General features: G+C 40.4%; 1 protein-coding gene across 2 annotated transcripts; it reads right to left on the bottom strand.

Moving 5' to 3' along the window:
- Positions 1-209: 209 nt before the first annotated feature.
- On the bottom strand, positions 210-27,498 carry LOC140502820 (uncharacterized). Of its 2 annotated transcripts, XM_072606836.1 has the most exons (3): positions 27,377-27,498; positions 22,691-22,802; positions 210-6,636 (listed from the first exon to the last, which is right to left on the bottom strand). In XM_072606836.1, exon 3 carries the CDS (start codon positions 6,594-6,596, stop codon positions 4,746-4,748), a length of 1,851 nt encoding a protein of 616 aa, XP_072462937.1. In that variant the 5' UTR covers positions 6,597-6,636; positions 22,691-22,802; positions 27,377-27,498; the 3' UTR covers positions 210-4,745. The 2 variants fall into 2 exon arrangements, with proteins under 2 accessions (XP_072462937.1, XP_072462938.1); XM_072606837.1 differs by lacking the exon at positions 22,691-22,802 and having other exon boundaries at positions 27,377-27,463.
- Between the last annotated feature and the right edge of the window lie 500 nt (positions 27,499-27,998).

Genomic DNA, 27,998 nt, shown 5'->3' with positions numbered 1-27,998 from the left:
GAATTATAGTCATTATCTCTGTTTCATACACCAGAAAACTGAGTCAGTGCAAGTCTTGAGTGGACTCAGCAATTTACCCCAGTGTTCCACATCTATCAATATGTACCAGAAGTGGAAACATGATTCTAGGTTGTGTGAGCCTGATGGGACAAGATCAGTGATCTGGCTCAAATTAAGAGATATAGAAAGTGACTACACAAAAGACACTGTTATGGAACCAAGTAAGGTTTATTAAAGGCATAAACAGGAACAGGTTGTCTGTTAGCAGTCCCATCAGCTGAGTGAAGGTCATGGCAGGTTGACTTGGACTAACAGTCCAAACAGGTATGCATCACCCCAGACTTCAGAGCCCCAATTATTGAGGCACAATGAGCCCCAATGATAAAACCAACTAGAACACTAACTACCAAACAAGAAATGACTTAGAGCCCCTCCAGTCAAGCACATACCCCAAAAGAAGTTAAGGGATTAGCCAAGTGCTGATATAAATATTTCCCAAAGAGTGAAGGAATACAACTGAACCTAGGGCCTTGAGTTTAATCAGTTTCAAGTTCCTATTCTTTCTAGCTAGCCTTGCACTGAGCACCTGCAAAAAAAGAAGGGTAGTTGAAGACGAAATGGCCCATGCCTTCCCAATCTGGCGGGAAAGCCGGAAGCTAATAAGCAGATTCTTGGAAAACAAATTTAAGCATGAAAACAGAAGTGTGAATAGAATGTCTATCACATAGAAGGTAACAACAACAGCATCTTGCCTTTCTGAGTCTCCTTGATAATACACATTTGTCCCTCAAGTATAACATATAATAGTCATTAAGGATGCATGAATAGGTGACCCTGAGTTACCATAGTCACAAGCAACAACAAAAAAAGTAGGCAATGACCCTCCCCCCCCGCCCAAAAGCCTGATCAGGACCTCAAATTATAGTTCAGGTTACCAGAGGCAGCACCACTATCACAACTACGCCTTTAACACCTAATTCTGACAGAGATTGGGTTCTACTGACAGGCTAAGAATACAAGATCTATAAAGGAAGGTGTACATGGGGGCAAAAGAAAAAGGAAAAATGGGATTTTGATGTTGTTATAAGTCCACTTCCCACCTCACCTCTCTCCACTGCTGCCATTGTGGATTCCCAAGGTTGGACTACCTTGTTTTAGCAGGTTTCTTCAAACATCAGTCTAGCTTTGCAAACTTTTTTTTCACCTCTACAGAAGACTTTATCACAAAAGGTCATTAGAGAGCAGCTACATAGCTTTCTCAGAATCAGAATGTCCCATGGAGGGAGAAAAAAACATTCTCATATCGACAATGTGTTGTATTCTGCTAAATTTTCATCCGGGAATTAGATTGAGCTTGCTTTTTATGGGTCTAATTTCTTTTAATCGTCTTTTGATCCAGGCAATTCATGTGACAGATTTTCATGGTGTCCAAGGAATATAACAGTAAAGTCTGTGGTCAACCAGGTTGGGAACTGTCCTCTCAAGGGAGGGAGAACAGTGGAATCTTCAGAAAAATCTAATTGCAGCCTTCGCAGGTTAATTTCTCCAACCTTTCCTTTTGTTCTCATCCACCCACCAGGGACAGAATCAATATTTAGATACAGCGCTCAGAACTATTAGCATTTACTTCCAAATTTCTCTTAGAATCAAGGGTTAGTAACCCTAAATGCCTCGATTCTTTACTAAAGTAATCTACTAATACAGTTCATTTGTTGGTGAGTTGCTGATTTATCATATCAATAATATTTTTTAGCACCAATGTGTAATCCCCGAGATCAAAACTACCATAGGAAAAAAGATGCAATTCTCCCAATGAGTTAAGAGGTACCAGCACAGTGTAGTGAATGGTGCTGTACTTGTAGTCAAGAAGGTTTAAATTCTGCCTCAGATACTACTAGCCTATGATACTAGATGAGTCACTCAACCTATTTGAGCCTTGGTTTTCACATCTATAAAATGGAGATAACAGCATGAATCAGGGTTGTGAGGATCAAATGATACATATGTAGCATGTTTTCCAAAGTGCTATAAACGTCAGGTATGCCATAATCTACATGCATCAAAGACATATCAAACTACCTACAATCATGCAGACGAACTACTATATCTTTACATCAATTTTAGCTAGTTGTCTAATTGGCTTATAGCTACAGCAGAGTATCCAGTACTTAGCAGATGATGTATTCTTTCAATCTACTGAATTTTTATTAAATCGCCAAAGCTCCAATTCTTTTCTGCTCCTCCTAAACTTCCAGTCCCACTTCTCCTTCACTGGATCACAGACTTAGAACTGGAAGGGACCTTGAAGGACATAGTACATGCCCTCATTTTACAGAGGAACCTGAGGCCTGAAGAGATAATGACTTGTTCAAAGTCAGAGATTGTCAGTGGCCAAAACTGGGATTTAAACCCAGGTCCTATGTCCCTAAATCAATACCTCTTTCTATCACAATACTATAATATACCACACAATGATAACATATTCCAAATCAAATATCAATGGTAAAAACTACAAAAGTAAAACAATGTAATATGATGCAACAGGGAATAGGCAGCTATCAGGTCAAAAAAAATCAAAACTATTAAATCAAAAGGGGGATCCTCTAACTGTTCATTAACATGAGACCATGTTATACAGGTTCCAAAAAGATCCATGCATAATTCAATGTGCATCCAGATTTTAGAAAATAGACCACAAAGCTCAGAATAATTCACACTTCAGTCCACAGTGCAGTCAGTTCCTTAAAGATAATAGCATTAGAAATCAATGGCCACAGTTCAATTTTAGTGCTACTGTCATTAAATTTTACTAAACATTATCTAACCTCACAAATTTAAAGATACTATTAAAATTTCTTTAGATGTTCTGGATGTTGTATGCCTTGACACTAATTTTATATTGTCTAAATCTATAAAATATTCCTTTGGTATGTATGTTGATATACAGTTAAATATAATTTATCTATAGGCACAGCCTACTCATTAACAGTGAATTTTTCTTCCAAATATTTCTGTAAAATTTTTGTTTATGCAAGTCCTGTATGTTTATTTGTAGGCTAATTTCCATATAGTTACTGCATTTTGTTATTTTAAATGGAATTTTTCTCCTGTAATTTTGTTTAGTATTATACAAAAAAGTATAATTTTGTGCATTTCTTTTATATCCTGCTACTTTACTGAAGCTATCTGTTTCAACTTTCTTATTGCTTCTTTAGAGTTCTCTAAGTAAACCCTCATATCAACATCAGTTCATAGTGGAGAGAAAAACCTTTTTAAAACAATTTGTGTAAAGCTCATATATTAAAGGAAATAATGGGGGGAAAAGTGGTAGTTAGAAGGGTACTTGTTGATAGCAGATCTCAAACTCTAATAATAATAATTACCAAAATTAACTGGCACTGAGTAAAATATTTAAAAGCATATCAATAGAACAGACCAGACAAGCAAAGTCTAGAAAAGAAATTACACAGAAGCAGTCTAGTATTTGATAAACTCAAGAACACAAACTACAGCAGTAGGGACTCTTTATTTAATAAGAGCTACTGGAAAAACTATAAAGTCTAGCAGAAAGTAGGTCTAGATAACCATCTTACAGCATATACCACACACTATATTCCAAATGGCTCAACTAATAATATAAAAAATCACACCATAAAAAAATAACAACAAAAAGCAAAACAAAACCAAGAAGAAAACAGAAGATTCTCTTTCATAACTAAGAATAATGGCAAACATTTGTAACCACTTATGGGATAGATTATAAAACACAAAACAGATATTTTCAATCAAATAAAAAAGACAAAAAAACCCACAAACACCTCTGTACAAATAAACTCAATGCATCTAGAATCAGAAGATACATACTGGGAGAAAAAAATATTCTCTTTAAACATCTCTGATAAAAGTATTGCATCTAAAAACAAAAAGGAATACAAATCTGAAATCAGGAGTTACTCCGAAATAGGCAAATGGTCAAAGAATAGGAACAGTTTTCAAAAGAAGATATCATTTAATAAAATTCACCTGGAAAATATTCCACATCACTAACAATCAGAAAAATTAAAATAACCCTGATGAATCACTTTGATCTCAAAATGTAGGAAACATATAGTTCGAAAGCATTTGGGAAATAAGATTATTTCACTTCTCAAGCTATAAAATGGTTCAATGACACATGAATAGAAAAATGAAATTATGAAGGAAAAGTTACAAAACTGCTCGTACCCTCTAACCCTGAGATTCTACTCCAGGGTCTGTATCCCAAATAGGGCATTAACAACAAAACGACCCAGCTGTTCAAACAATATTCATAGCATCATTATGTGTCTGGAAACAAAGTATGTGCTCAACAATCAGAGAAATAATTTAAATTATGGTATATGAATGTAATTACAAATAAATGTGCAGTAAAGAAAGATAAAAAATTCAGAGAACCACAGGAAAAGACTTATACGAAGTACTGCAAAGTAATGAAAGTAGAGCCAAAACACAAAATACACAATGACTACAACAAAATTCTAGTCAAATACAATGATCAATGTTGCTATCATACTGTCAGAGGTAAACAAAACATTCATTCTTTCTGTTAACAAAAGCAGAAAACTTCCTAGAGGATGTTTGCTGGGAGATGTCTTACGTCAAAATGTAGTATTACAATTTTTTTTAAAGGATCAAAACATTTATAAGACTTTTCACTTCACTAATGAACTGATGTTAAGATGTTTGTTTTGGAGGAAAACCTTCCCTTAATCATTACATTCATAAGATTTATCTGCAATGTGAAGTCGCTGATGTCGAGTAAGTCCTGTACTCCGGCGGAAGGCCTTCCCACATTTATTACATTCATAAGGTTTCTCTCCAGTATGAATTCTGTGATGGGAAACAAGGGATGAGTTGCGATTGAAGGCCTTTCCACATTCATTACATTTATAAGGTTTCTCTCCTGTATGGATTCTGAGATGTGGAGTCAGTTGTGAGCTCTGTCGAAAGGCCATCCCACATTCATTACATACATAAGGTTTCTCTCCTGTATGAATTCTATGATGTACAGTAAGTTCTGCTCTCTGACAGAAGGCCTTCCCACATTCACTGCATTCATAAGGTTTCTCTCCAGTATGAATTTTTTGATGGCGAGTAAGCCCAGTACTCAGGCGAAAGGCCATACCACATTCGTGACATTCAAAAGGTTTCTCACTAGTATGAATTCTATGATGCTGAGTGAGTTCAGTGCTCTGACAGAAGGCCTTACCACATTCATTACATTCATAAGGTTTTTCTCCAGTATGAATTCTCTGATGGTAAGTAAGCTGTGATCTCTGGCGGAAGGCTCTCCCACATTCATCACATTCAAAAGGTTTTTCTCCTGTATGAATTTTCTGATGTCGAGTAAGCTGTGAGCTCTGGCGGAAGGCCTTTCCACATTCATTACAGTCATAAGGTTTCTCTCCAGTATGAATTCTCCAATGTTGAATAAGCTGTGTCCTTTTACCAAAGGCTTTTCCACATTCAATACATCCATAAGGTTTTTCTCCAGTATGAGTTCTATGATGAGAAGCAAGGGATGAACTATAATTGAAGGTCTTCCCACATTCATTACACTTGTATGGTTTCTCTCCAGTATGAATTCTCAGATGTCGAGTAAGGTGTGAACTCTGGTGGAAAGCCTTCCCACATTCAGTGCATTCATGTTTTTCTCCAGTATGAATTTTTTGATGTCTAGTAAGTTCCGTGCTCTGGCGAAAAGCTTTCCCACATTCATTACACTCATAAGGTTTCTCTCCTGTATGAATTCTCTGATGAGATGCAAGGGAAGAACTGTGGTTGAAAGCTTTCCCACATTGATCACATCCATAAGGTTTCTCTCCAGTATGAATTCTCTGATGGGAAGCAAGGGAAGAGCTGTGGTTGAAGGCCTTCCCACATAGATTACACGCATAGGGTTTCTCGCCGGTATGAATTCTTTGATGGCGAGTAAGATGTGCACTCTGTCGGAAAGTCTTCCCACATTCACTACATCCATAAGGTTTCTCTCCAGTATGTATTCTGAAATGCTGAGTAAGCTGTGTCCTCTTGCAGAAGGCCTTCCCACATTCCATACATGCATAAGGCTTCTCTACCGTAGGGATTCTTTGTTGTTGGATAAGCTGTGTTCTCCATAACGTGGCCTTCCCACAGTCATAAGGTTTTTTCCCAGTATGTAGCCTATGATATTCAATTAGGTCTGAATGATAACTAAAGGATTTCCCACTTTCATTATACTTAGAAAATATCTTCTTTGAGGAAATTTTATTGTATTTTCTTAGGTCTGAATACAGTCTGAAGCTCTTTTTGTGTGTGTCATATTTGGGAAGATTCTTTCCTATGGGTACTTTCTGTTGCGGAAAAAGAATTGGTCCTACACCAAAAAGTCGACCATATTTATTATATTCATGGCTTCTCAATTTCCTAGGAGCTTTCCTTTGGATGATTTTTACATGCTGGGTTTTCTCCTCATCACTCTCCTCCTCTTCTAACCTGCCTTCATATTCCCAGGTTTCACTCAATTTAGAGTCACAAGGATCATCAGTTGGGAGTTTTTCCTGGGATGATTCTTCCATAGGAGCCTAGCTTTGGAGTAGACTTCTTTACAGGTCTGATCTGCCAATATGAAAAACAGAAGAAATATCAACATCTCATAGTAATTTGGTTTCTGGCCTAGTCTCCTAATCTGAAAGAAAGAAATCTAAGCATCCTCTGTTCCTTGTACTATATACGCAATTCACCTTTTCATTAAAAAAAAAAAAATGAAACAAAAAAACATTAACTACTTTCTAACTTCAAAGGAAAGTATGAAGACAAATAATAAATTCTTACATTTGCAGGGCTGTTGTAAGGAAAGTGCTTTACAGACCTTAAAATGTGACAAATGTAAATTATCAGTCATTTCATCTTATTAAGTACCTAACTGAGACTCATGACTGCATGAAGACAGTAGTCCAGTTATTTTGCAAATGAGGGAGGTTCTGAGTGGGCAACTTGTCCAAAGTTATGCTATTAATAAATAAAAAGCCTCCAATTTGAGATTCAAAACAACTTCTACTGACTCTAAAATCCAAAGCTCTTTTCCATATGACCTTATTCTCTAGTCTTTTATCCCAATGGTCTTTTCACTATGTTACCTACACACAAAAGAATAAATCCATTTTCAGCCAGAAATATTTATGCTACAGCTAGAAAAAAAACATCTAAGAATGATACCGAGCAAATGATCAGGCAAAGCCAAGATGGCAGAGTAGCAAGAAGTACAGCGACTTTCCCTCCCCCCCCCCAAACTCATCCAAACATACCAAAAAAATGCACCAGACAAAATCCTGAGAAGATCCAAGAAAAAATGAGTCATTTTTCAAACTCAGGTCAGCACAAGGAAACAGCACACTACGGACAAAGTGTGGCCAAGAGCATGGCTGCTGGTAACATATCAGTTCAAGACCAGGGCAAAAAGTCTAAGAGCCATACTGGGGCCCCACAAGGTATGGAAACAGGTGCTATCTAGAAGATTTGTCTCCCACTACTCAGCCTTGGATTAGAGTGAACAGAGGAAAGGATCTACACACAGGGATAAGGTGGTTTGGTAAGGCATTCTATGCTGTGTACTGGGCAAGGAGCAAATTCACATGCAAGAAAGAGTAGTGTGGCTTAGACCTTGCATCTCCCCTACCCCCAGAGAAGACCATGGTCTCACTTCCAGTTTCTAGCCCAGTCTGAAACCTGGAGAATAACTTGGGTCAGAATCTCAGACGAGAAAGCAAAAGAGAAGTGCTGAACAGGTTGTGGTTTTTTGAATGTAATGGAATATTACTGTGCTATAAATACAGGATAGGGTGATTTTGGAGAAACCTAGGCACCTTCCAAGAACTGATGTAAAGTGAACAAAAGCACAAGAGTTTGAACAGTGACAAAAATATTGTAGAAACAAGCAGCTTTAAGAGACTTAAGAGCTCTGATTAGCACATGAAATATACTGCCCATTTCCTGATGGAGAAGAGGCTTATGAGTGTAGATTGACACATACACACAATGTATGTGTGTATACATATATTTATGTAGATTTTTATTTTAGACACAGTTAATGCAGAAATTTGTTTTACTTAACTATGTCTGTAATAAGAAATTTGTTTTTCTTTCATTCTCTGAGGATAAGGGGGAGGAAAGAAAGGGAGGGTGGAATTTTGATGATTAAAAAAATAATAAAAAAGAATGATCCAGAGAAGTCTGAAGGGTTGGGCTGAACTGGCATTCACTTTTCTGACATGATTAAGATTCCAGGTTTCTAAATTTTCCTTATTTGTCATGGATGCACACCTAAGGGCTGACAAAACAATGAGAGAAGAACAATAGGGCTAACAAATTCTGAATCTTCTCCACATTCAAGAAAGGGCTTTCTTAAACATCAGGTTTCTGAAAAGCTCTCTTCCAGATGTCTGGAATGAACAACTGTCATGTTAGTGAACTGAACCACAAATTCTGGAAAATTCTGGCAGTTAGGCAAATGACAGGTAAAGGTAAAAATATCTGAAATATTTAATAGTGATACAAATTAAGTAGTAATTTATTTCTAAAACCTACAATAGTAAACTTATGTCCTAGAGTAATGAAAAGGGCTTTCCAATATGTAATATGAACTGCTGTTATTTGAAAGGAATAAGTAAATGAAAGCTAATGCCTATGACACTTTGCAGTCTGGGGATAAGATGGGAAAAAAGGTTGAACACAAATCAATTCATTAGTGAGGAAGGATAGTAAAGGTTACTGCAGACTCAGCTGAAGAAAAAGAATGAGAGTAAAGGGAAATATCAATGTGAAGAGACTACAATTAATAGTCTGGGATCAAATCCTCCTCACCTCAAATAGAGAGCATTTTAATAAGTTGCTAATAAAAAATCTGCAAGCTCCCCTCCCATTTCTTCACCTTCTAATTCATCATTTCTTCCAGCAAACAACTCCTAGATAACCAATAAAATCAATAACATCAATAATGTACCCTTAAAGGTTTGCAAAGCCTTTTACCAATATTACCTTATATGATCTTCACAACAACTCTGATAGGCACATGCTATTAATATCCCCATTTTACAGATGGGGAAACCAAGGGAGACATTTAAGTGACTTGTTCTAGGATTAAACAGCTAGTTAGCATTTGAGAAAGGATTTGAACTCAGGTCTTCATGACCTTAGGTCTAATGCTCTATCCACTGTGCCACCTAGTTGCCTCTAGTTGCCTTTTTATTAAATTCAGTTCAACCATCTTTTTGGATCCTGGCTGTAATAAATTATGGGGATAAAGTACCTGTAAAAAATGATTCTAAACACATTCTAGGACAGCAGAAGCAACAAAATGACAGAGTGAAAGAGATTTCCAGGCTGCTCAAGGCAGCCTGGAAGGCCTATAAGCAAGGTCTATTGCACTAGGTATAGAGCAGAGTGAGGCCCAGCCTTGGCCATGAGGCTTGGCAGGGACAGGTCTGGAGCAGGCCTCAGAGGGCAGAATTCTGGAAAGCAGCTGTGGTTCCCAGATTCCTCAAACCACAAACGCCAAAGACATCTTCAAACGCCAGTGAGAAAGCTCTTTCACCTGGATGAGAAGATAACTCAGTCTGGCCTTCACCCCAGGCAGCTGCACCATCCATTTTTGGAGCCCTCAGGCTAAATACCTTGGGAGAATCAAGCTGCTGATCTAGGTCTCAGCTCTGAGTGGCAGTCCTAAGGTGAGGAGAAGCACTGGCATGGTGGAGCTGGCAGAGGCTCTGGAGAGGGAATTCTACTTGCAGTTCCTGGGCAGAAAAGCTTGTGATTGCTCCCAGACCAGAGTGCAAGAGAAGGAAGCTCCTCTCCCTTGATTGTGCCATCCTGAAGGAACTGAGAACTTACAGGTCCCTATAGTATACCCTCCACTTGATAAAGGACACAAAAGTCAAGTAAATGGCTGGGAAAATGCCCCCAAAAGGGGAAAAAATTAATACTACAGAAGGTTACTTTCTTGGTGAACAGGTATTTTCTTCCATCCTTTCAGATGAGGAAGAACAATGCAAACCATCAGAGGAAGACATAAAAGTCAAGGCTTCTGCATCCAAAACCTCCAAAATAAATATGCAATGATCACAGGCCATGGAAGAGCTCAAAAAGGATTTTGAAAATCAAGTAAGAGAGGTGGATGAAAAATTGGGAACAGAAATGACAGCAATGCAAGAAAATCATAAAAAACAAGTCAACAGTCTGCTAAAGAAGACCCAAAAACATGCTGAAGAAAATAACACCTTTAAAAATTGACTAACCCAAATGGAAAAAGAGGTCAAAAAAGCCAATGAGGAGAAGAATGCTTTAAAAAGCAGAATTAATCAAACAGAAAAAGAAGTTCAAAAGTTCACTGAAGAAAATAGTTCTTTAAAAATTAGAATGGAGCAGATGGAAGCTAATGACTTTATGAGAAACCAATTACAAAGCAAAACCAAAAGAATTAAAAAATAGAAGACAATCTGAAATATCTCACTGGAAAAATAACTGACCTGGAAAAAAGATCCAGGAGAGACAATTTAAAAATTATAGGACTTACCTGAAAGCCATGATCAAAAAAAGAGCCTAGACACTATCTTTCATGAAATTATCAAGGAAAACTGTCCTGATATTCTAGAACCAGAGGTAAAATAAATATTGAAAGAATACACCAATCACCTTCTGAAAGCGATCCCAAAAGGAAAACTCCTAGGAATATTGTCAAATTCCAGAGCTCCCAAATCAAGTAGAAAATACTGCAAGCAGCCAGAAAGAAATAATTCCAGTACTGTGTAAATACAATCAGAATAACACAAGATCTAGCAGCTTCTACATTAAGGAATCAAAGGACTTGGAATATGATATTCCTGGAGTCAAAGGAGCTAGGATTAAAACCAAGAATCACCTACCCAGTAAAACTGAGTATCATACTTCAGGGGTAAAAATAGTCATTCAATGAAATAGAGGACTTTGAAGCATGCTTGATGAAAAGACCAGAGCTGAATAGAAAATCTGACTTTTTTAAACACAAGAATCAAGAGAAGCATGAAAAGGTAAACAGGAAAGAGAAATCATAAGGGACTTACTAAAGCTGAACTGTTTACATTCCTACATGGAAAGATAATATTTGTAACTTTTGAAACTTTTCTCAGTATTTGGGTAGTTGGAGGGATTACACACACACACACACACACACACACACACACACACACACACACACTCACACACTACAAGTACCTTGTCCCTCCCCTAAAGTGTTTACTTCTAATTATTCCCTCCTCCTATTTGCCCTCCCTTCTTTCATACCCCCACCCCACTTATCCCTTTCTCCCCTATGTTCCTGTATAAAGAAAGTGAAAATAGTGTGCTTCGATCTGCATTCAGACTCCTCAGTTCTTTCTTTGGATGTGCATAGCATTTTTCACCTTGAATTATGGGTATATGTGATGACTCACTGCAGAAGAGCAGATGCAAATTATTAAGGGATATAACCATTCATTTATCTGTACTATTTAGTAACAATGGAAGGTGTTTACTCCTCCAAAGATCATAAGTTTAAAGGTGATGTCTGCTTTTATTTAGCAGCAAATGACGTCCTTAAATTTGGTTATTTTCTCAATTCAAAGGTAAAAGTGATACCTTCAAGTTCAAGAATATCTGAAATTGTTATATTAACTGATTCCTCCTGACTGATGCTACAGCTCAGTTTTCACATTTATCTGTCAATTCCATAATTCGAGTTCAATTCAATTCAACATGTATGAAGTGCTTTCCAGAGGCCAGGCACTAGGTTAAGTACTGGAGACAAAAAGGCAAAATCAAAACTGTTCTTTCCCTGAAAGAGCTTACATTCTATAGGCCTAAATGTAACCAAATTTGATATATTACCACCGAGTGTTATAAAGAATTTTAAATTTAATTTGTGGTTCAGTTCACTAATATCCAAATATTCAAATCTATATACATCATCACTGATTTTACACCTGAAGAAATTAAGCAAGTTAACAAAGTTCCTTCATGCTTGGAATGTTTCCCCTCTTCACCTCTATTTTCTGCTTTAAGACTTGCTTAAATCTCACCTTTACAAGAGGTTTTCCCCACTCCATTACTACTGTCATCCATCTGTGATCATCTTCCATTTGAACTACACATATTATTATGTAATAACAATGTTATTATTATTAATTTTATTATTATGTAGTTGTTGACATGTTACCTTCCCCTTTAAAATGTGAAGTTCCTTAAGACAGAAAATGTTCTTTTCCTTCTTTCTTTTTATCTGGAACACCGTAAGTGATTAATAAAATGCTTGACTGGAAGATATATGATTCTAAGCCATGTCCTTCTGCAAGGACAGGAAGACAAACATCCTTCTCTTTCTGGATGACATGGCTTTATTTTTCTCTCACTGGTCAAGGTTTTAAGCAATATAAACTTCTAAGAGTAATTAGCCATACAAGTACAGTTACACCAAAGTCTAACAATTTGTGATGGCAAGCAAAATAGGAGCTTTTGCTGTTTTTGTTTTAGTATAATCAAGTGCCTCTGACTGAATCTTGCCTTTATCAATCAAGAGTCTTTACAAGGAGTAAAGTGCAGAAACAAGAGTTTCTTTAACTAGCAATGGTATATGTATTTGTATTTTTAATTATGTTAATGTGATTAAAGATCATCCTCACCAATTAATGGGCCTACCCAATAAGGGGAGTTTGATTAGGGAAGATCTGTGGGAAGACACATGCCTTTTGTTAATGAGGCACCAATTCTCAAGGGTTGTGATGCCCTCTGGCTCTAAAAAAGGTATAAATACTCTGAGTTGTGGTTTTACTTTGTGGCTTACTGACTCGAAGTGTTTATTTGGCCAGATGAGGACTCTGAGAAGCTGCTAAAGGAGCCCCTGGCTTTGAAAACCCAGATGTTGGTGCTTCCCTCTCTGGTGAGTACGGTCAGATAGTTGGACCTCTCTGTTGAACTCAGGCAGAGGAAGCCATATCTGTTGATCTTTGATTTATCTGTATTTTCTTTGAAGTTCAGGATGCTGACTCTCCTGAATTAGGTGAATGATATATATGCTTGGTTAAAGGAATGATACATATGCTTGACTAAAGTGATTGTTAACCCCTTGAAAGTTGCTTCCCTTTCATGAATGCAGATCTAAGAACCTGTCATAGCAGTTGCCTCTGTGTATGTTGGGGTGCTTGCTGATACACAATTGCACCAAATGGTCAGTTGGGGCATCTCTTGGGTATTGTCCAAGCTGAAAATGATCAATTTCAAACAAACTTACCAAGACAGTCAATTCCATCTTCTATTTGGAGATTAACTTTATATCAATTTCATTAAGGTAGACCCTTCAGAAGAGTTTTATTTTCAATGGGAAATCCACTGGAGTCAAACTGAGGTTGTTCCTCCAGGGCAAAATTGATCCTGGGGAACACCTGTGCCCACAATGATTTCAGGCTAAGGTTGTTACTGGCAGACTATGACAAAGCACCTCTGGTATATAGCCATATGGGGTTTAAGAAGAATCATTCTTTTCTAAGGAAAATAGGTTGTATGTGCTCATATCCAGTTTTTTATTATCTTTCCACAAAACCTCTTTCCCTTCTGAACTTCTCAATTTCTATCCAATGCACCTTAACTCCTCATCCTTGCTGGCCTCACACATCCCAATCAGCTGCCAAAACCTTGTCATTTCTACCTCTATCTCTACAATAACTCCTACCCCAGCTCAGGATCTCATTGCCTCTTCTCTTGGACAACTATTTTACCAGTTGGCTAAATGGTTTTCCTTCCTCAAGGTTTACCACAGTCCATCATCCCAACAAGTATGAAAGTAACCTTCCTAAAAGCATTGGTCGTGTCATGTCCCTAATATTCCAGTGACAACAGACTAGCTCTACATCAAAATCCAAAACTTCTGTTTGGTATTTAAAGCCCTGCACAACTCGTGCTGAAAGGGAGGAGGGGGAGGGAAAAGGTGAGGGAAATAAGAATTTATATAACATCTACTATGTGCGAGACACTGTGCTAAGAGTTTTATACAATGTTCTCAGCTGATCCTCAAAACAATGCTTTGAGACAGGTGGTTTTAATACCTCCATTTTAAAGTTGAGGACACTGAGGGAAAGATTAACTGACTTGCCCAGGATCACATAGGTAGTAAGTGTCTGAGGCTGGATTTGAACTCAGTTCTTCCTGACTCCAAGCCCAGCATTCTACCCATTGTGTCACCAGCTGCCACCTGAAGCTACCTACCCAGCCTTATTATATATTAGTCACTTTCAATCATTCTATGGTCTAGTCAAACTGGACTTTTAATATGGCACTCCATTTATCCAATGCTAATTTAAAGAATGTAATGGTAATTTAAATGGGAAGATTTTTCCCATCCATTAATAGGTCCATGTGACCTGCCTGGGTCACATGGAAGTCTGAGTCACATGGAGCCTATGGTGGGAGGAGTATGTTGAATAGATGGAGCAGGAAGGGTGGGGCAAAGCTGCGAGAAAACTGATCAGAGCAGTCAGAGCTGGGAAAGAGCAGGCAGCAACTAGCTTGAGTAGGACAGCTTATTTGTGATTTTGTTTAAGGGAGCCTGTTTGAGATTTGTTTAAGGAAGCTGGTCGGTGGGAAGCCCAACAGAGGGAAGACTTGGGGAGGGTAGTGTCCTCTGCATTGTTATTTTGTATAGATTTCTTTGCTGCTATGATGGACTTGGCTTTTTGGAGTCTGAATAAATGTTTTGGTTCTCTTTTCCACATGGAATCTGTTGAATTTCAGCAATTCAGAATTGCAAAGACATATTCATGGCTGCCGTAGGCACTGTGAATACTGCATTGGCACTACAATTTCCCATCTCTATGCCTTTGTACCACCTCGGTCCTATACCTGGAATAAACTCCCTCTTCAAGTCTACCTTTTGGAATCCTTTGTTCTTTTTAAGATTCTAAAGGCCACCCTCTACAGGAGGCTTTCCAAAATCACCTTGTACATACTTTGTAAATACTCTAAATACTTACATATGTAAACAAATCTTTCTATTTAAACTCCTTGAGAGCAGGAACTCATTTTTGTCTCCGTATGCCCTGGGCTTCCTAAAAAGTGCTTGGTGCTCAACAAATGGTTCTTGATAAAAGGATAACCCTTAAAACTGGCACTTTCAACAAACAGAATCAGTATTTTGCCAAAAGCTGGCTTAAAACATCTAGTACTACAGAACAAGAGTCTAATGGATATACTAGGTATTCCCTCTTCTAGACTTTCCAAGTTCAAATCATATATAATAATAATAGCATTTACATAGTTCTTTACACATATATGCTATTTTATTTGATCTTAACTATAAACTTAGAAGGCAGGTACTATTATTATCCCCATTTTACAGATGGGGAAAGCGAGGTAAAGGAGTTAAGTGTCTTGTCCAGGGTCAAAGAGTCAATAAGTGTCTGAATCAAGACTCCAACCCAAGTCTTTGTGATTCTAAGTCCAGCCCTCTATTTATGGCACCATCTGGCCTGTATTAAACTAGAATAACAGACGGCAAAATAAGGGAAACTTGTCTCAGCCACTTTCCCAGATACATGAACCAATCCAGAACCTGGTCTTTGTGACCACCTAGTCTGATCATCTGAGTTAAAAGAGGAAGAAACAGAAAACTCTCAAAGCAGTGACTTGGGCAGGATCCCACTTTGTTTAAATGGGCACAGCATGAACAAGCCCCCCGAACTGCTAGCTCCCACAAAAACACTCTCAGACTTCTCTGGTGTCACTCGAGTTCCCAAGGGACACTGCAGGAAGGGTACCCTGGAAACCATTAACTCCCTACCTAACATACCTTTAACCCCAAAGGGAAGAGTAAACACTTCTTGTTTACTGGGGGACTATTTAATATTCTGCACTCAGTTCTCACAGAAGCTAAAGACCAGAGTCATCCAAACAGCCTTTGTGTATCTTGAGTTTTGTTCATGAAAAAATAAAAAAGTCTTTACAATTGCTTTTGCAGGTTCTTTTGTTAGATCGGCCAATGACTACTACATGATCCAAAGGGTTGCCAAGAAACTCACAAGCAAATTCAGTGTCCGTTAGTCATTAGCTGACTGGAAGACCTGGCAACCGCTATTTTTTTTTTTTTTACCTTCTATGGTGTGCATTTCTGAATACTCTCTCTGGTTTTTACACTCCACTGGCCTATTTTATGGTATTTTTAACTTTGCAGCTGCCTGCCATCCTTTGAGAAGTTACAAATAAAATGAAGAAAAAGAGAAAACCAAAATTTCATAAGACAAGTTTTCTTGAATTCTGGTGCTCACACACAAAAAAGTAGGTTTCAATTACTGAAAGAGGAAGAAGTAGCAAAGGGCAGTTTGAGGGGATTCTGAAGAGCACAGCCGCCAGGCACCACTATCCCCGGGTTCAGAAAGTCCGTCTCTTTCTTTGGGGCACTTTGTTGAGAAGTATCCTATCCCACAGTCTCCCATTAAGGAGGATGTTCTAGGATATGCTCAAGAATTGTTCTAACTACAAGCCTAGACCTCTAGTAAGGCATTCTGTGAGAGCAGGAGGTGGCATGTGAGATAGAAAAAGCAAGCTAGAAAGCTGGGAAAGTTGAAAAACAGCAGCTGGTCAAGGAGGGGTGGTAGAAGAAATAGTGACAGATTCCCCAGCATCAGTAACTTGGGAGCCAAGGGAGACACAGCAAAGACAGAGGGTCAGATCAGAGCAAAAACTCAGTCTAGATGGAGACTCCTCCAGGTCTAGCTTCTTAGCCTCTAAAAAAAAAGGTCTTGAAATCAAGTGCCACAGGTAAAGAAGGCAACTTCACTGAAAAGAGGTGAGTACAGGAGCACATTTCCAAGAACAGAGTATAGAAATCTCCCTAAAAATGACATACTGTTGTAGCATACCCACTGCCTAACAGTACAAATTCCAGGACACAGCTCATAGAGCTCACACTGAATAATTAATCTCCAGGAAAAGTTACTGGGACCTGAGGTTCAAGGGGAGAAATCTGGGGAGGCTAGATGGTGATGCAGCCAAGGGGTCAAAGATGAATAATTTCCCTGGAGTGAGGAAGGTCATATAAGAACATAGCATGCAGGGAGCTTCTATTCCCTAGAACAACATATTATTGAAGAACCTAGATATTTCTAGACACACAAAAATGTTTCTAAATGAAATCCACTTGAACTGATCTAACATCCAGCCCACACAGAAATTCAATGGCAGAGCCAATCAAGAAGTAGAAACTAATAAAGAACTTAACTATCTGGAATTGGCATGGGGGACCAGGAGTCCCTACCTCTGTAATTTGTAAATTTTAAGCCTAATTTTGTTATTCTAACACCCCAGTTACAAAAGGAGAGATTAAGAGGTAAAGAATGTGGTATAGAGCAGGGGTTTACAAAATGTGGTCCTTAGACCTTAGGAGTCCATCTTAAAAATAATACTAAGATATAAGACAGCTAATAAAATACTCCTGCCTTTTCCAACAACATGTTTGAATGAGGTCAGATTCTCTTTATATTCTTCAACTCAACCCATGCAGAAACTGATAAAAGAATCTAGCTTTCATTAACTCAGATATTAAAGAGATTTATAAAATATGTAAAACAATGCCACTCTTCTCATTGAATTGAAAAAATTATTATTTTCATTAAAACATTACATGTTGGCATATGAGTTCATTATTTTAAATGAATAAATATTTTTAAATTATATCCATTTTATTTTCTAATACGGCAAATACATCAATAAATAGAAGACACTGAAGTTAGGTGGCATAACAGGCCAAGAGTTATGAAGGCCAGAGTTTAAATCCAGCCTGAGACACTTCCTAGCTGTGTGACCCCTGCAAGTCAATTAGCTTCATTTCCTCTGCTGTACAAGGAGCATCAACCAACAGCACAGAGTTGTTATTCTTGAAGAGGACCAAAGTGACACTACTGTATTGGGGTCAAGTTATAGTGTGTGCAACTGTAGCTGATCAGACCAATGTGAACTAAGAATATTATTCTACAGCCAGCACAAATAGTCCATGTGGACATTTGAGGTGGAGTCTCTAAATCTGCACATCTCAAGTTTCTTTTGAGTTACTTAATTCTACTTTGCTCATAGAGCACAGCACCTTTCTGATGTGGGCACGCCAAGCTGAGCAGTCCTGTGCCAGTGTCTCCCATGTCACACAATCAATTCCAAAATTCTTCAGAGAGACCTTGAAAGTGTCCTCATATCACTGCTCCTGCCTCCACATGAATGCTTGGTCTGTGTGAATTCTCCATAGAATAATCTTTTAGGCAAGCATATGTAACCCTAAACCTAAACCTTCAACTCTAAATGTAAATACATATGTTTGACTAAAAAAGCACATAGTAGGCACTTGATAAAACTATTAAAAAATTGGAAAAAGGTACTAGTACAAAGAGTAACTCCTACACCAATGATATCACTGTCCAAATCATCAACTTCTTTCTACTAGTAAATTCTCAAAAGAAAGGTCATATTCTACCTGCAGGGAGAAGGCAAAGGGAGGTATTAAGTTTCAAGGTGAGGCCCAGGCCAGGGAGAGGGGAGTGGGTGCTAATGAAACAATTTCTGGAGCTTCTTGGAAGAAAACTAGAATCAGAAGGGATTTAAAGGTGAAATGGATGAAGCCATTTATACAACATCTTTGGGACCTGATATCAATTTGAAGAAATTGAGATTTGGTTACTCAAACAGTAACATGGCTCCCTAAAACCTTCAAATAAGTCTTAGTTACAATTCTTTTGTCATGGAGGATGAGAAAGGAAAGAATGTTGCCTCTGCCTCTTGTTTCTTTAAGAATGCAAAGACCTTAGATTTCCAGGGAGCTTCTACCTTTTCAAATCCCCCTCCATCTTAGCAGACAGTCTACAAAAGTTATGAGAATCTCTAAATTAGGCTGACACTCAAAAAACAGACAAAGTTTAATGCTGAGGCCCTTCCTCAACAATCGAACAAGCAAGCACTAAACACTGATTAAGTTCCAGGCTAAGAGCTGGGGATGCAAAAAGAGAAAAAAGACAGTCCCTGTCCTCAACATCTAAAGGGTGAGACAACATGAAAACAAATATACACAAACAAGCTTTATACATGATAAGTAGGAAATCATTAACAAAGGAAAGGCACTAGAATTAAGAGGAGTTGGGAAAGGGTTCCTACAGAAGGTGGGATTTTGTTGTTTGCTATTCAGTCATTTCAGCCATGCTGGATTCTTGACCCCACTTGGGTTTCCTGGCAATGATACTGGAGAAGTTTGCCATTTCCAGCTCATTTTACAGAAGAGGAAACTGAAGCAAACAGGGTTAAGTGACTTGCCCAGGGTCACCCTGCTAGTAAGTGTCTGAGGTCAGATTTGAACTCATGAATATAAGTCTTACATGACTCCAGACCCAGTGCTTTATCCACTGTACTAACTGGGTCTTAAAGGAAGCCAGGTCAATGGTCAGGGCAGAGAGGAAGTAGAACATTCCAAGCATAGGGAATGGCCAGAAAAAATGCCCACAGCCCAGATATGGCCAGGAGGCCAGTGCCACTAGACTGAAAGATACATGGTAGAGAGTAAGGTATAAGACTAGAAAGATAGGAGGGTGCTAGTTGACACAGGGCCTTGAACAGAGCATTTTCTATTTGATTCTGCAAGCAACAAGAAACCATTGGCAATCAACAAAAATTCTTTAAGCAGTTACTCAAGGAGTTTATATTCATTCTAACAGAAGAAAAGCATCTTCATACATAAGTATTTGCAAGAAAGAGTAAAGTAAGAGGAAGGAAGGAAACAAGCATTTCTTTAGTGCTTACTACGTACCAGGTACTGGGCTAAGAATTTTACAAATATTATCTCATCTGATCTTCATAATAACCCTTCAAGTTAAGCTCTATTATAATCCCCATTTCACAGTTGAGAAAACTGGGGCAGAATGAGGTTAAATAACTGGCTTGGAAAGCTAGCAAGTGTCAGACACCATATTTGAACTGAGGTCTTTGTGACTCCAGACCTAGCACTCTATCCACTTCACCACCAAGCTGCCTCAGGAGGTAACCTTAGTAGGAAAAGAACTCGAAAACTTTCCAGCTTGATATGACCTACCAAATTTTACATTTCACTGCTACTACTTTATAAATAAATAAACAAAATCTCCAAGGCTGCCTCCACACCATAATAAGATAGAACAGAATTTTTAACAAACCCATCTCACCTTGAAACAAAATTCACTGAATAAATAGGAGCATAGAAAGTGAAAGTTGGAAAGTGTAACACCAATCAATACCCACAGCACCAGCTATGGATATGCATGCATATTTCCCAGGTAAATTCACAAAATATAAACTCTCTTCCTCAAAGAGGAAACTAAAATATTTATTCAGATACCAGAAAGCCATATCCATCACAGTAATAAAGAAATCTACACACATTATCGATGCAGGGGGCACTGCCACCCCCAAGCTTTCCCTCTGTCAGATCTCCCCACAAACAAGCTCCCTTAGGCAATCACTCCCTCTCTCACTCCTGCTAGCTGCTCTCTCTCTCTCTCTCTCTCTCTCTCTCTCTCTCTCAGCTCCACCTCATTCTCTCTTCCTGCTCCACCTAATATCAGTTCCATGTGACTCAGGCTGTGGGCTGGGCCAGAACTCAAAGCAGATCAACATAGGCCTATTAAGGGACAGGGAAGATCTTCAAATTCCCTTACCATTACAGCAAGCAAAAAAATAACCAAACTGAGGTACACTGGAATTAGTTGCATAATCTAGTCTAGATTTCTTTATATGTCTCAATTATTCCAAGATAAATTAGGTCTGGCTTTACTGAGAATGAAATGCAGTAAAAATCAACCCTTTCTAAATGCTGTTTTAGCATCTCCTCCTCCTTCTCTTCTTCCACCACCACCACATCAAAGGAGCATTACCCCAAGAGTCAAGGTTTTAGCTTCCACTGTGGATATTCTCTCCACCCATCTAAAGCCAGACCCAAGGATAAAAATACTTTCAAAGTGTTGCCCAAGAGATGGGCCCAGCACCAGGAGCTAAGTGACAGGAAGAGTTCCCTTATTTAGGTTTTCTGACTTCAGGTATAATTCTATTCCCTCCACTTCCATCAGTCATCCCTTGAATAGTGGATATCATATTTTCCCTATTAAGGTTATGTGGGAAGGTCCCTCCCCTCCCCTCCTTTCTACTTCTCTATCTTTCTCTTCCACAGTTAGCCAATAAACATTTATTAAGCAATGTGTTGGATGCTATGTCAAGTTTGGAGGACACAAAGAAAGGTAAAAGTCAGTTTCTGTTCTCAAGGAGCTTACAATCTTAAGAAGGGAAACAACATACAAAGAATTTCTTACAAACTCTATACAGAATAAACTGGAAACATTCAACAGAGGAAAGGCTTCCTGTAGAAGGCAGAGTTTTAGCCTGGACATAAAGGAAGTTGTTCAAGTCTCATAGAAAGAAGTTCCACTTCTCACCTTTCTACCTGGCCCTTTGTATTCCATCTCCTTAAAACTGTGAAAGAAGTTTCCTAACACAGTTAATGCTAGTGTCTTCCCTGGTTGAATTCCTAATATTTAGCACATAGTAGGGACTTAGGCTGCTTCTGAGTTTCCTTCAGGTCTCAGATAAAACCCCATCTTCTACAAGAAGAATTTCCAATTCACCTTAATACTACTTAGTGCCTTTCCTCTGAGAATATCCCCAATTTATCCTGTGTGTATCTTGTTTGAAGACAGTTGCTGGCAAGCTGACTATCCTATCAGACTGGGAGTTCTCTGAAGAAAGGTACTGTTTTCTTTCATCTTTCTTTGTATCTCTAACACACTACAGTTTGCCACAGGAGAGAAACTGGGACCCTGGTAACAGGTGCAGAGTGGAAAAGAGTGCTTGTGATAGCTCACAGATCAGAAGACAGGCCAGGAGAAAAGTAAACACCCTTCTTAGATCATTCCACCTTGGAAGAACCCAAAACTTACAGGTCCCCAAAATTATCTCTGAAAACAGTGGCACAAAACCCCTGAAGTTTGAGACAGTGGCCTCACTTTAGCAGAGTTAAAAGTCAAGAATAGGCTGCAAAACGAGTCATCAGCAGAAAAAAATCCTGATCAAAAAAGGAAGCTAGACATCTTTCAATTAATTATCAAGGAAAAGTTCCTTGACATTCTAAAACTAGTAAAACAGACATTCAAAGAATCCACTAACTCCTTCTGAAAGAGATCCCAAAATGGAAACTTCCAGGAATATGATAGGCAAATTCCAGAACTCCCAGATCAAGGAGAAAATATTGCAAGCAGCCAGAAAGAAACAATTCAAATATAGAGGAGCCAGAGTCAGGATAACACAAGATTTAGCAGTTTCTACATTAAAGGATCAGAGGACTTGGAATACGATATTCTGGAGGGCAAAAGAATTTGGCTTACAACCAAAAATCAGCAAATAACCAAAAATACCCAGCAAAACTGAGTATAATCCTTCGGGGAGTGGAGGGGGAATAGATATTAAAGGAAATAGAGGACTTTCAAGCATTCCTGATGAAAAGACTAGAGCAGAACAGAAAATCTGACTTTCAAATACAACACTAAGAGAAGCATAAAAAGGTAAACAGGAAAGAGAAATCATAATGGATATAATAAGGTTAAATTTTTTACCATCCTACCTGGAAAAATGACACTTGTAACTCCTAAAAACTTTCTCTGTATTAGGACAACCAGAAGGAGTACACATACACAGAGGGCATGGGTGTAACTTGAATATGATGGGATGATTATCTAAAAAAAAAAAAATTTAAATTAAATTAATGGGTGAGAAAGGAATGTGCTGGGATAATGAGAAAAGGAGAGGGAGAATAGAGTAAATTATCTTTTACATAGAGGGGATTATAAGGGAAATGGCAGGGAGCACATGAAGCTTACTCTCATGTGAATTGGGTCAAAGAGGGAATAACATACACACTAAGATGGTTATAGAAATCCTTCTTACCCTACAGGAAAGTAGGAGGGGAAGGGGATAAGCAGAGGAGAGGGGGTTGATACAAAGGAGGGCAGCCTGGGACAGGTAAAAGTCAGAAGCAGGGGTGAACAGAGAGAGACAGTAGGATAAACAGAGAAAATAGGATGCAGGCAAATACACAGTTAGCAATCATAACTGAAAAAAAACTTACAGTAAGTTTTTCTGATGAAGGCCTCACTTCTCAAATATATAGAGAATAATGTCAAATTCATAGAAATAAGAGCCATTCCTCAATTGATAAATGGTCAAAGGACATGAACAGGCAGTTTCCAGATGCAATAATCAAAGCTGTCTATAGTCATATGAAAAAATGTTCTACATCACCAATGATTACAGAAATTCAAACTCTAACAAGTCTTACCACCCCACGTCTATCAGGTTGGCTAATGTGACAGAAAAGGAAAACGACAAATGATGGATGGGATGTAGGAAAACTGATGCTTGTATACTGATTCAATCATTCTGAAGAGCAATTTGGACTATGCCCAAAGGGCTATAAAACCATGCATACCCGTTAACCCAGCAATACCACTAAAAGGTCTGTATCTCAGAGATTTTTTTAAAATGTACAAAACGATTTATAGCAGCTCTTCTTGTAGGGTTAAAAAAATGGAAAACTGTTTGAATTAAGTTGTTGCGTATGATTGTGATGAAATACTATTAAATGACAAGCAGGATGCTCTCAGAAAAACCTGGCAAGACTTACATGAAATGATGCAAAGTGAAATGAGCAGAACCAGGAGAACACCATACACAGTTAGCAGCAAAAGTGCATGATGATCAGTTGTGAAGGACTTGACTATTATAAGCAATGCAGCAATCCAAGACAATTCTGAAGGATTTATGAAAGATGCTATCCATCTCCTGAGAAAGAAGTGATGGAGTCTGAATACAGATGGAAGCCTAATTGTCTTTTACTTTCCTTTCCTTGGGGTTTTTGTCTGTGTTTTCCTTCACAACATGACTAATATGGAGGTACGTTTTGCATGACTGCCTACGTATAATCTATATCAAATTGCTTGCCTTCTCAATGAAGGGGAATAGGAGAAAGGTAGGAAGAGAATCTGGAACGCAAAAGGTTTTTTAAAAACAAATGTCAATTTTTCTTACATGTAACTGGAGAAAAACAATATTGATTTTTTTTTTTAAAATCCAAAAAGCAAAGCCCTCGATACATGGCTGCAACGTTCAGCCAAAAGAAACAATGCCCACATTATCCATGTCCAAAAATGTACGTCTCTTTCTGTACCTTTCTGTCAGGAGATGGGGTGTAAAACCTTTCTTTTCAAGGCCATAACAGTAACCGCTCTCGCCTTATTAATTAAAAAACAACAACAAACAAACAAAAACACCCAGCAGGTCACATCTCCAAAACTGACAGGAACTAGACCTGATGATACTTGAACAAGAGTCTCCTCTACAATATTCCATGAAATATCCATCTAGTTCTCCCTTTGAAAACATCCAATGAGGAGACACTACCTGGGGGGAAGAGGCCCATTCCATTTCTGCAGAGGTCTAATAACAGCAAGCTTTTCCTTACATCAAGGCCAAACACTTTGTATATTCCCCCTACTGTTTCCAACAAGGTGTCCTAGTAGATAGAGTGCTGGGAGTCAGGGAGATCTATTTAAAATCTGCCTTCAGATAGTTACTAGCTGTGTGACCATGGACAAGTCACTTAAGCCTATTGCATGTTTACACATTTGAACTCAGGTCTTCCAGGCTCCAGGCCCAAGGCTCTATCTACTACAACACCTAGCTGCTACTGCTAGTAGTAGTAGTAGTAGTAGCGGTAGTTCTATTTGTGGTATACTCCCACAGAATTCAGCCTACTTTCACATCAGATTGAGGTAATTCAACATGAGATCCTTCAATTCTCATCCTCTATGCCTGAAAATTTCTGATCATCACCCCCATTCTCTCTTCTCTACCTCCTCTGACAATGGTCTCTCTAGTCCTTACTTAAATTAATCTCTCTATCTTTACCCTACCTGCTCTGACACAAGAATCATTCCCCTCATGAATCTTCAACCTCTCCCTTTCCACTGGTTTCTGGCTATTTTCTATAGACATATTCAGATTGCAATCCAAAAAAAGCACATTCAATACTCTTTCACAAACAAATGTGTTGAAAAATCCGTACATACTCAATGTCACCCCCCTTCATTACCACCTCCTCTCTTCAATCCCTAGCAACCTACTCAAATACAACTTTGGTGTGTCCTTTTTTACTAAAAATTCTGGCTCAAATTACCTCTTCCTCACCACTTCTGTCGTTTGAAACATCCTCGACCTCTTTCAGTGTCCAACAAGGATGAAGACCATCCCATCGTGCAATACACCTGCTTTCCCTGGGCTCACAAGTGTCTCCCTACCTCTGGTCCCTGCCTCTTTACTCCCTAATTTATACCATCTTTTCCACCCTTACCCAGCGGGTGCCACAAAGCTCTCTTGCAGGCTCAGTTCTCCCTACATTCCTTCCTTGGCAACTGGATCGTTCAGCAACAACCACATTCCATTACCTCAATTCTCAGGACACTCTGTACGCAGAACATTTTGCAAACCTAAAAGTACTTTACAAACATCAGCTATTCTGGAAAAGAACCTCCAAAATCACATAACCTTACCTTTTCAGCCTTATCTCGGTTATGACTCTTCATTTCATTCTGCTCCAGTCAAAATTCACAACTGTCCTCTGTCCCCAAGGTGTTTTGTCCCCTAGGCCCAGAATGTCAGCCCTCTTTTGCCCACTGAATTCCTACCTAGCTTTAAAACGCAAATCAAAGAGCACCTCTTCCATGAAGCTGTCCTGGCGGATAATTTCTCTCTCTCACCTCACAGAATTGTTTTTTAATTCTCTAATGTATTTACACTATGTGTGTATTTTAGATAGCTATGTTTTATCCCCAAATTAGATGATTATCTACAGGAGAGCAGGGCCAACACTTGACTAAATCTTGTTCCTCCCTCTCAATTTATTCTGTCCACAAGAGGTGCAGCACAAGGTCTGCTTCACTGAAGTGAGTTTCTCCAACTAGACCAGTTGTCCCTCACCGCAATTTGCTAGCTCAGTGACTTGAACACCAGACCATGAGGTGGAAGAAGCATCAGATTTCGAATCCAAAGGGAAGAGGCTGAGGTTACTTACTCTCTCCCCGGGGAAGTTTGGGCAAGTTAAGTCACTGCCCCTCTCTGGGCCTCCAGTTCGTGGGAAGGACACGGACTCTAAGCTGGAAATGACCCTTGGGGTCTGATGAAGGCACATGAGGAAGGTGGAGATCACAATGTACACGTATTCACTCCCAGGTCTTCGGAACTGTGAGATGAGGCAGGGGCTGCTCTGTCTGGGGTCTCTGCCAGCTAGAATCCTGATTCAACCAGGACCTGCATAACCGCCCCCTCCCCCTCACAGCATGACCTCCCATCTCAGGGCAACCTCTGGGGGCTGTTCCCTATTTTACACGTGGGGAAACTGAGGCAGACCGCAGTGCCGTGCGCAGCTCATGAAGGCCTGGAGGTGGGTGGGAACTCCCGCCTTCCCAACTCCCAATGCAGAGGGTTAGGAAGGTCCTCCTTTCAGACGGCAACTGACGTTTGTCTGTCATTTTCCGGTCTACGGGATGGCGAGCACGCGCCTAAGAGCGGGTACCCCATTTTAAGTAGGAGGAAGCAGGGTCAGCGCCGGGCTCTTCCCCCTTTCCGGGGGTCTCCTCCGTAAAAGCGAGTGTTTGTTTACGCCTGCCAAGGGCCCCGCTCATTACTGGGGGGCGGGGAGGGGTGATCCCTGACACAACTACACCCCAGGGGGCAGGGGGCCCCCGGGGGGGGGGCGCACCCGCGGCCCAGCCTCTCACGGCGTGGCTCCTCCGCTGGCTCCCATCCAGGGTCGTCGGGCCTGGGCGGCCCCCCAAGCTTGCACATCCTAAGCCCCGAAAACCCGGGGGGGGGGCGGGGCTCTGATGGGGGAAGAGGGCTGTCTCGGCTGAAATGTGCGTGTAGGTTAAAGTTCATAGTGAAGTGTAAGATCTAAGACGAGCTGAGGTCACGCAGGGGCGGGGGAGGCGCATGAGAGGGAAGAGAAAGGGGAGAAGGGGAGGGAAAGGAGGCCCCATCTCCTCCCTGCCCCCCCTCCGGCGCCGCGCCGCGCCGCGCAAGCGCACTGGGATCGGGCCCGTGGGGGAGGGGAGGGCGCCGGGCCTGGCCGCCCCTCAGCGCCTGACCCAGGCCCGGCCCCGGCCCTGCTCCCCTCCCCTCCCCGGTCACGGCTCCGCGGCAGCGGTAACAGCAGCGCCACCCATCGCGGCGGCCCGGCCCCGCTCCCAGGACTCACCAACCGAGCGGCAGCGCCTCAGGCTCGGAAAGAGCGAGCTACTCGACACAGGCAGCTCCCAGAGAGCTCCCGAGCCAAGCACCGCGAGAGCGGGATCGAGCACGGGAGCGTGCGATGGAGTCCGGGAGCGCGCGCCTCCGCGAAACCACGCCCCCTACTGCTCTACAAGCCGCGCCGCGCCTCAGGGACACGTGGCCCCGCCCCCCAGCACGCGCCGGAGGGAGGTGCCTCCTCCTCCTCCTCCACTCCGAGCCTCTCCGAGTGCGTGGCCCCGCCCCCCAGCACGCGCCAGAGGGAGGTGCCTCCTCCTCCTCCTCCACTCCGAGCCTCTCCGAGTGCGTGGCCCCGCCCCCCAGCACGCGCCGGAGGGAGGTGCCTCCTCCTCCTCCTCCACTCCGAGCCTCTCCGAGTGCGTGGCCCCGCCCCTCAGCACGCGGCAGCACGTGGCCCAGGGGTAGAGCAGGCGCCCCCTCCTCATCTCTCCCGAGCGAGGCCTGCACCCTTAGGCCTTCAGCGATAAGATCCCAGGGGCCTCGAGGTCGTTGAGGCCAAAGCCCTTCATTTTACAGAAAAGGAAACTGAGTCCCGGGGGGCGGGGGGACTTGTCCAAGGTCTGTTCACG

This window comes from Notamacropus eugenii, chromosome 4, assembly GCF_028372415.1.
Source record: "Notamacropus eugenii isolate mMacEug1 chromosome 4, mMacEug1.pri_v2, whole genome shotgun sequence".
Taxonomy (NCBI): Eukaryota; Metazoa; Chordata; class Mammalia; order Diprotodontia; family Macropodidae; genus Notamacropus; species Notamacropus eugenii.
This window is presented reverse-complemented; position numbering and strand designations above follow the sequence as displayed.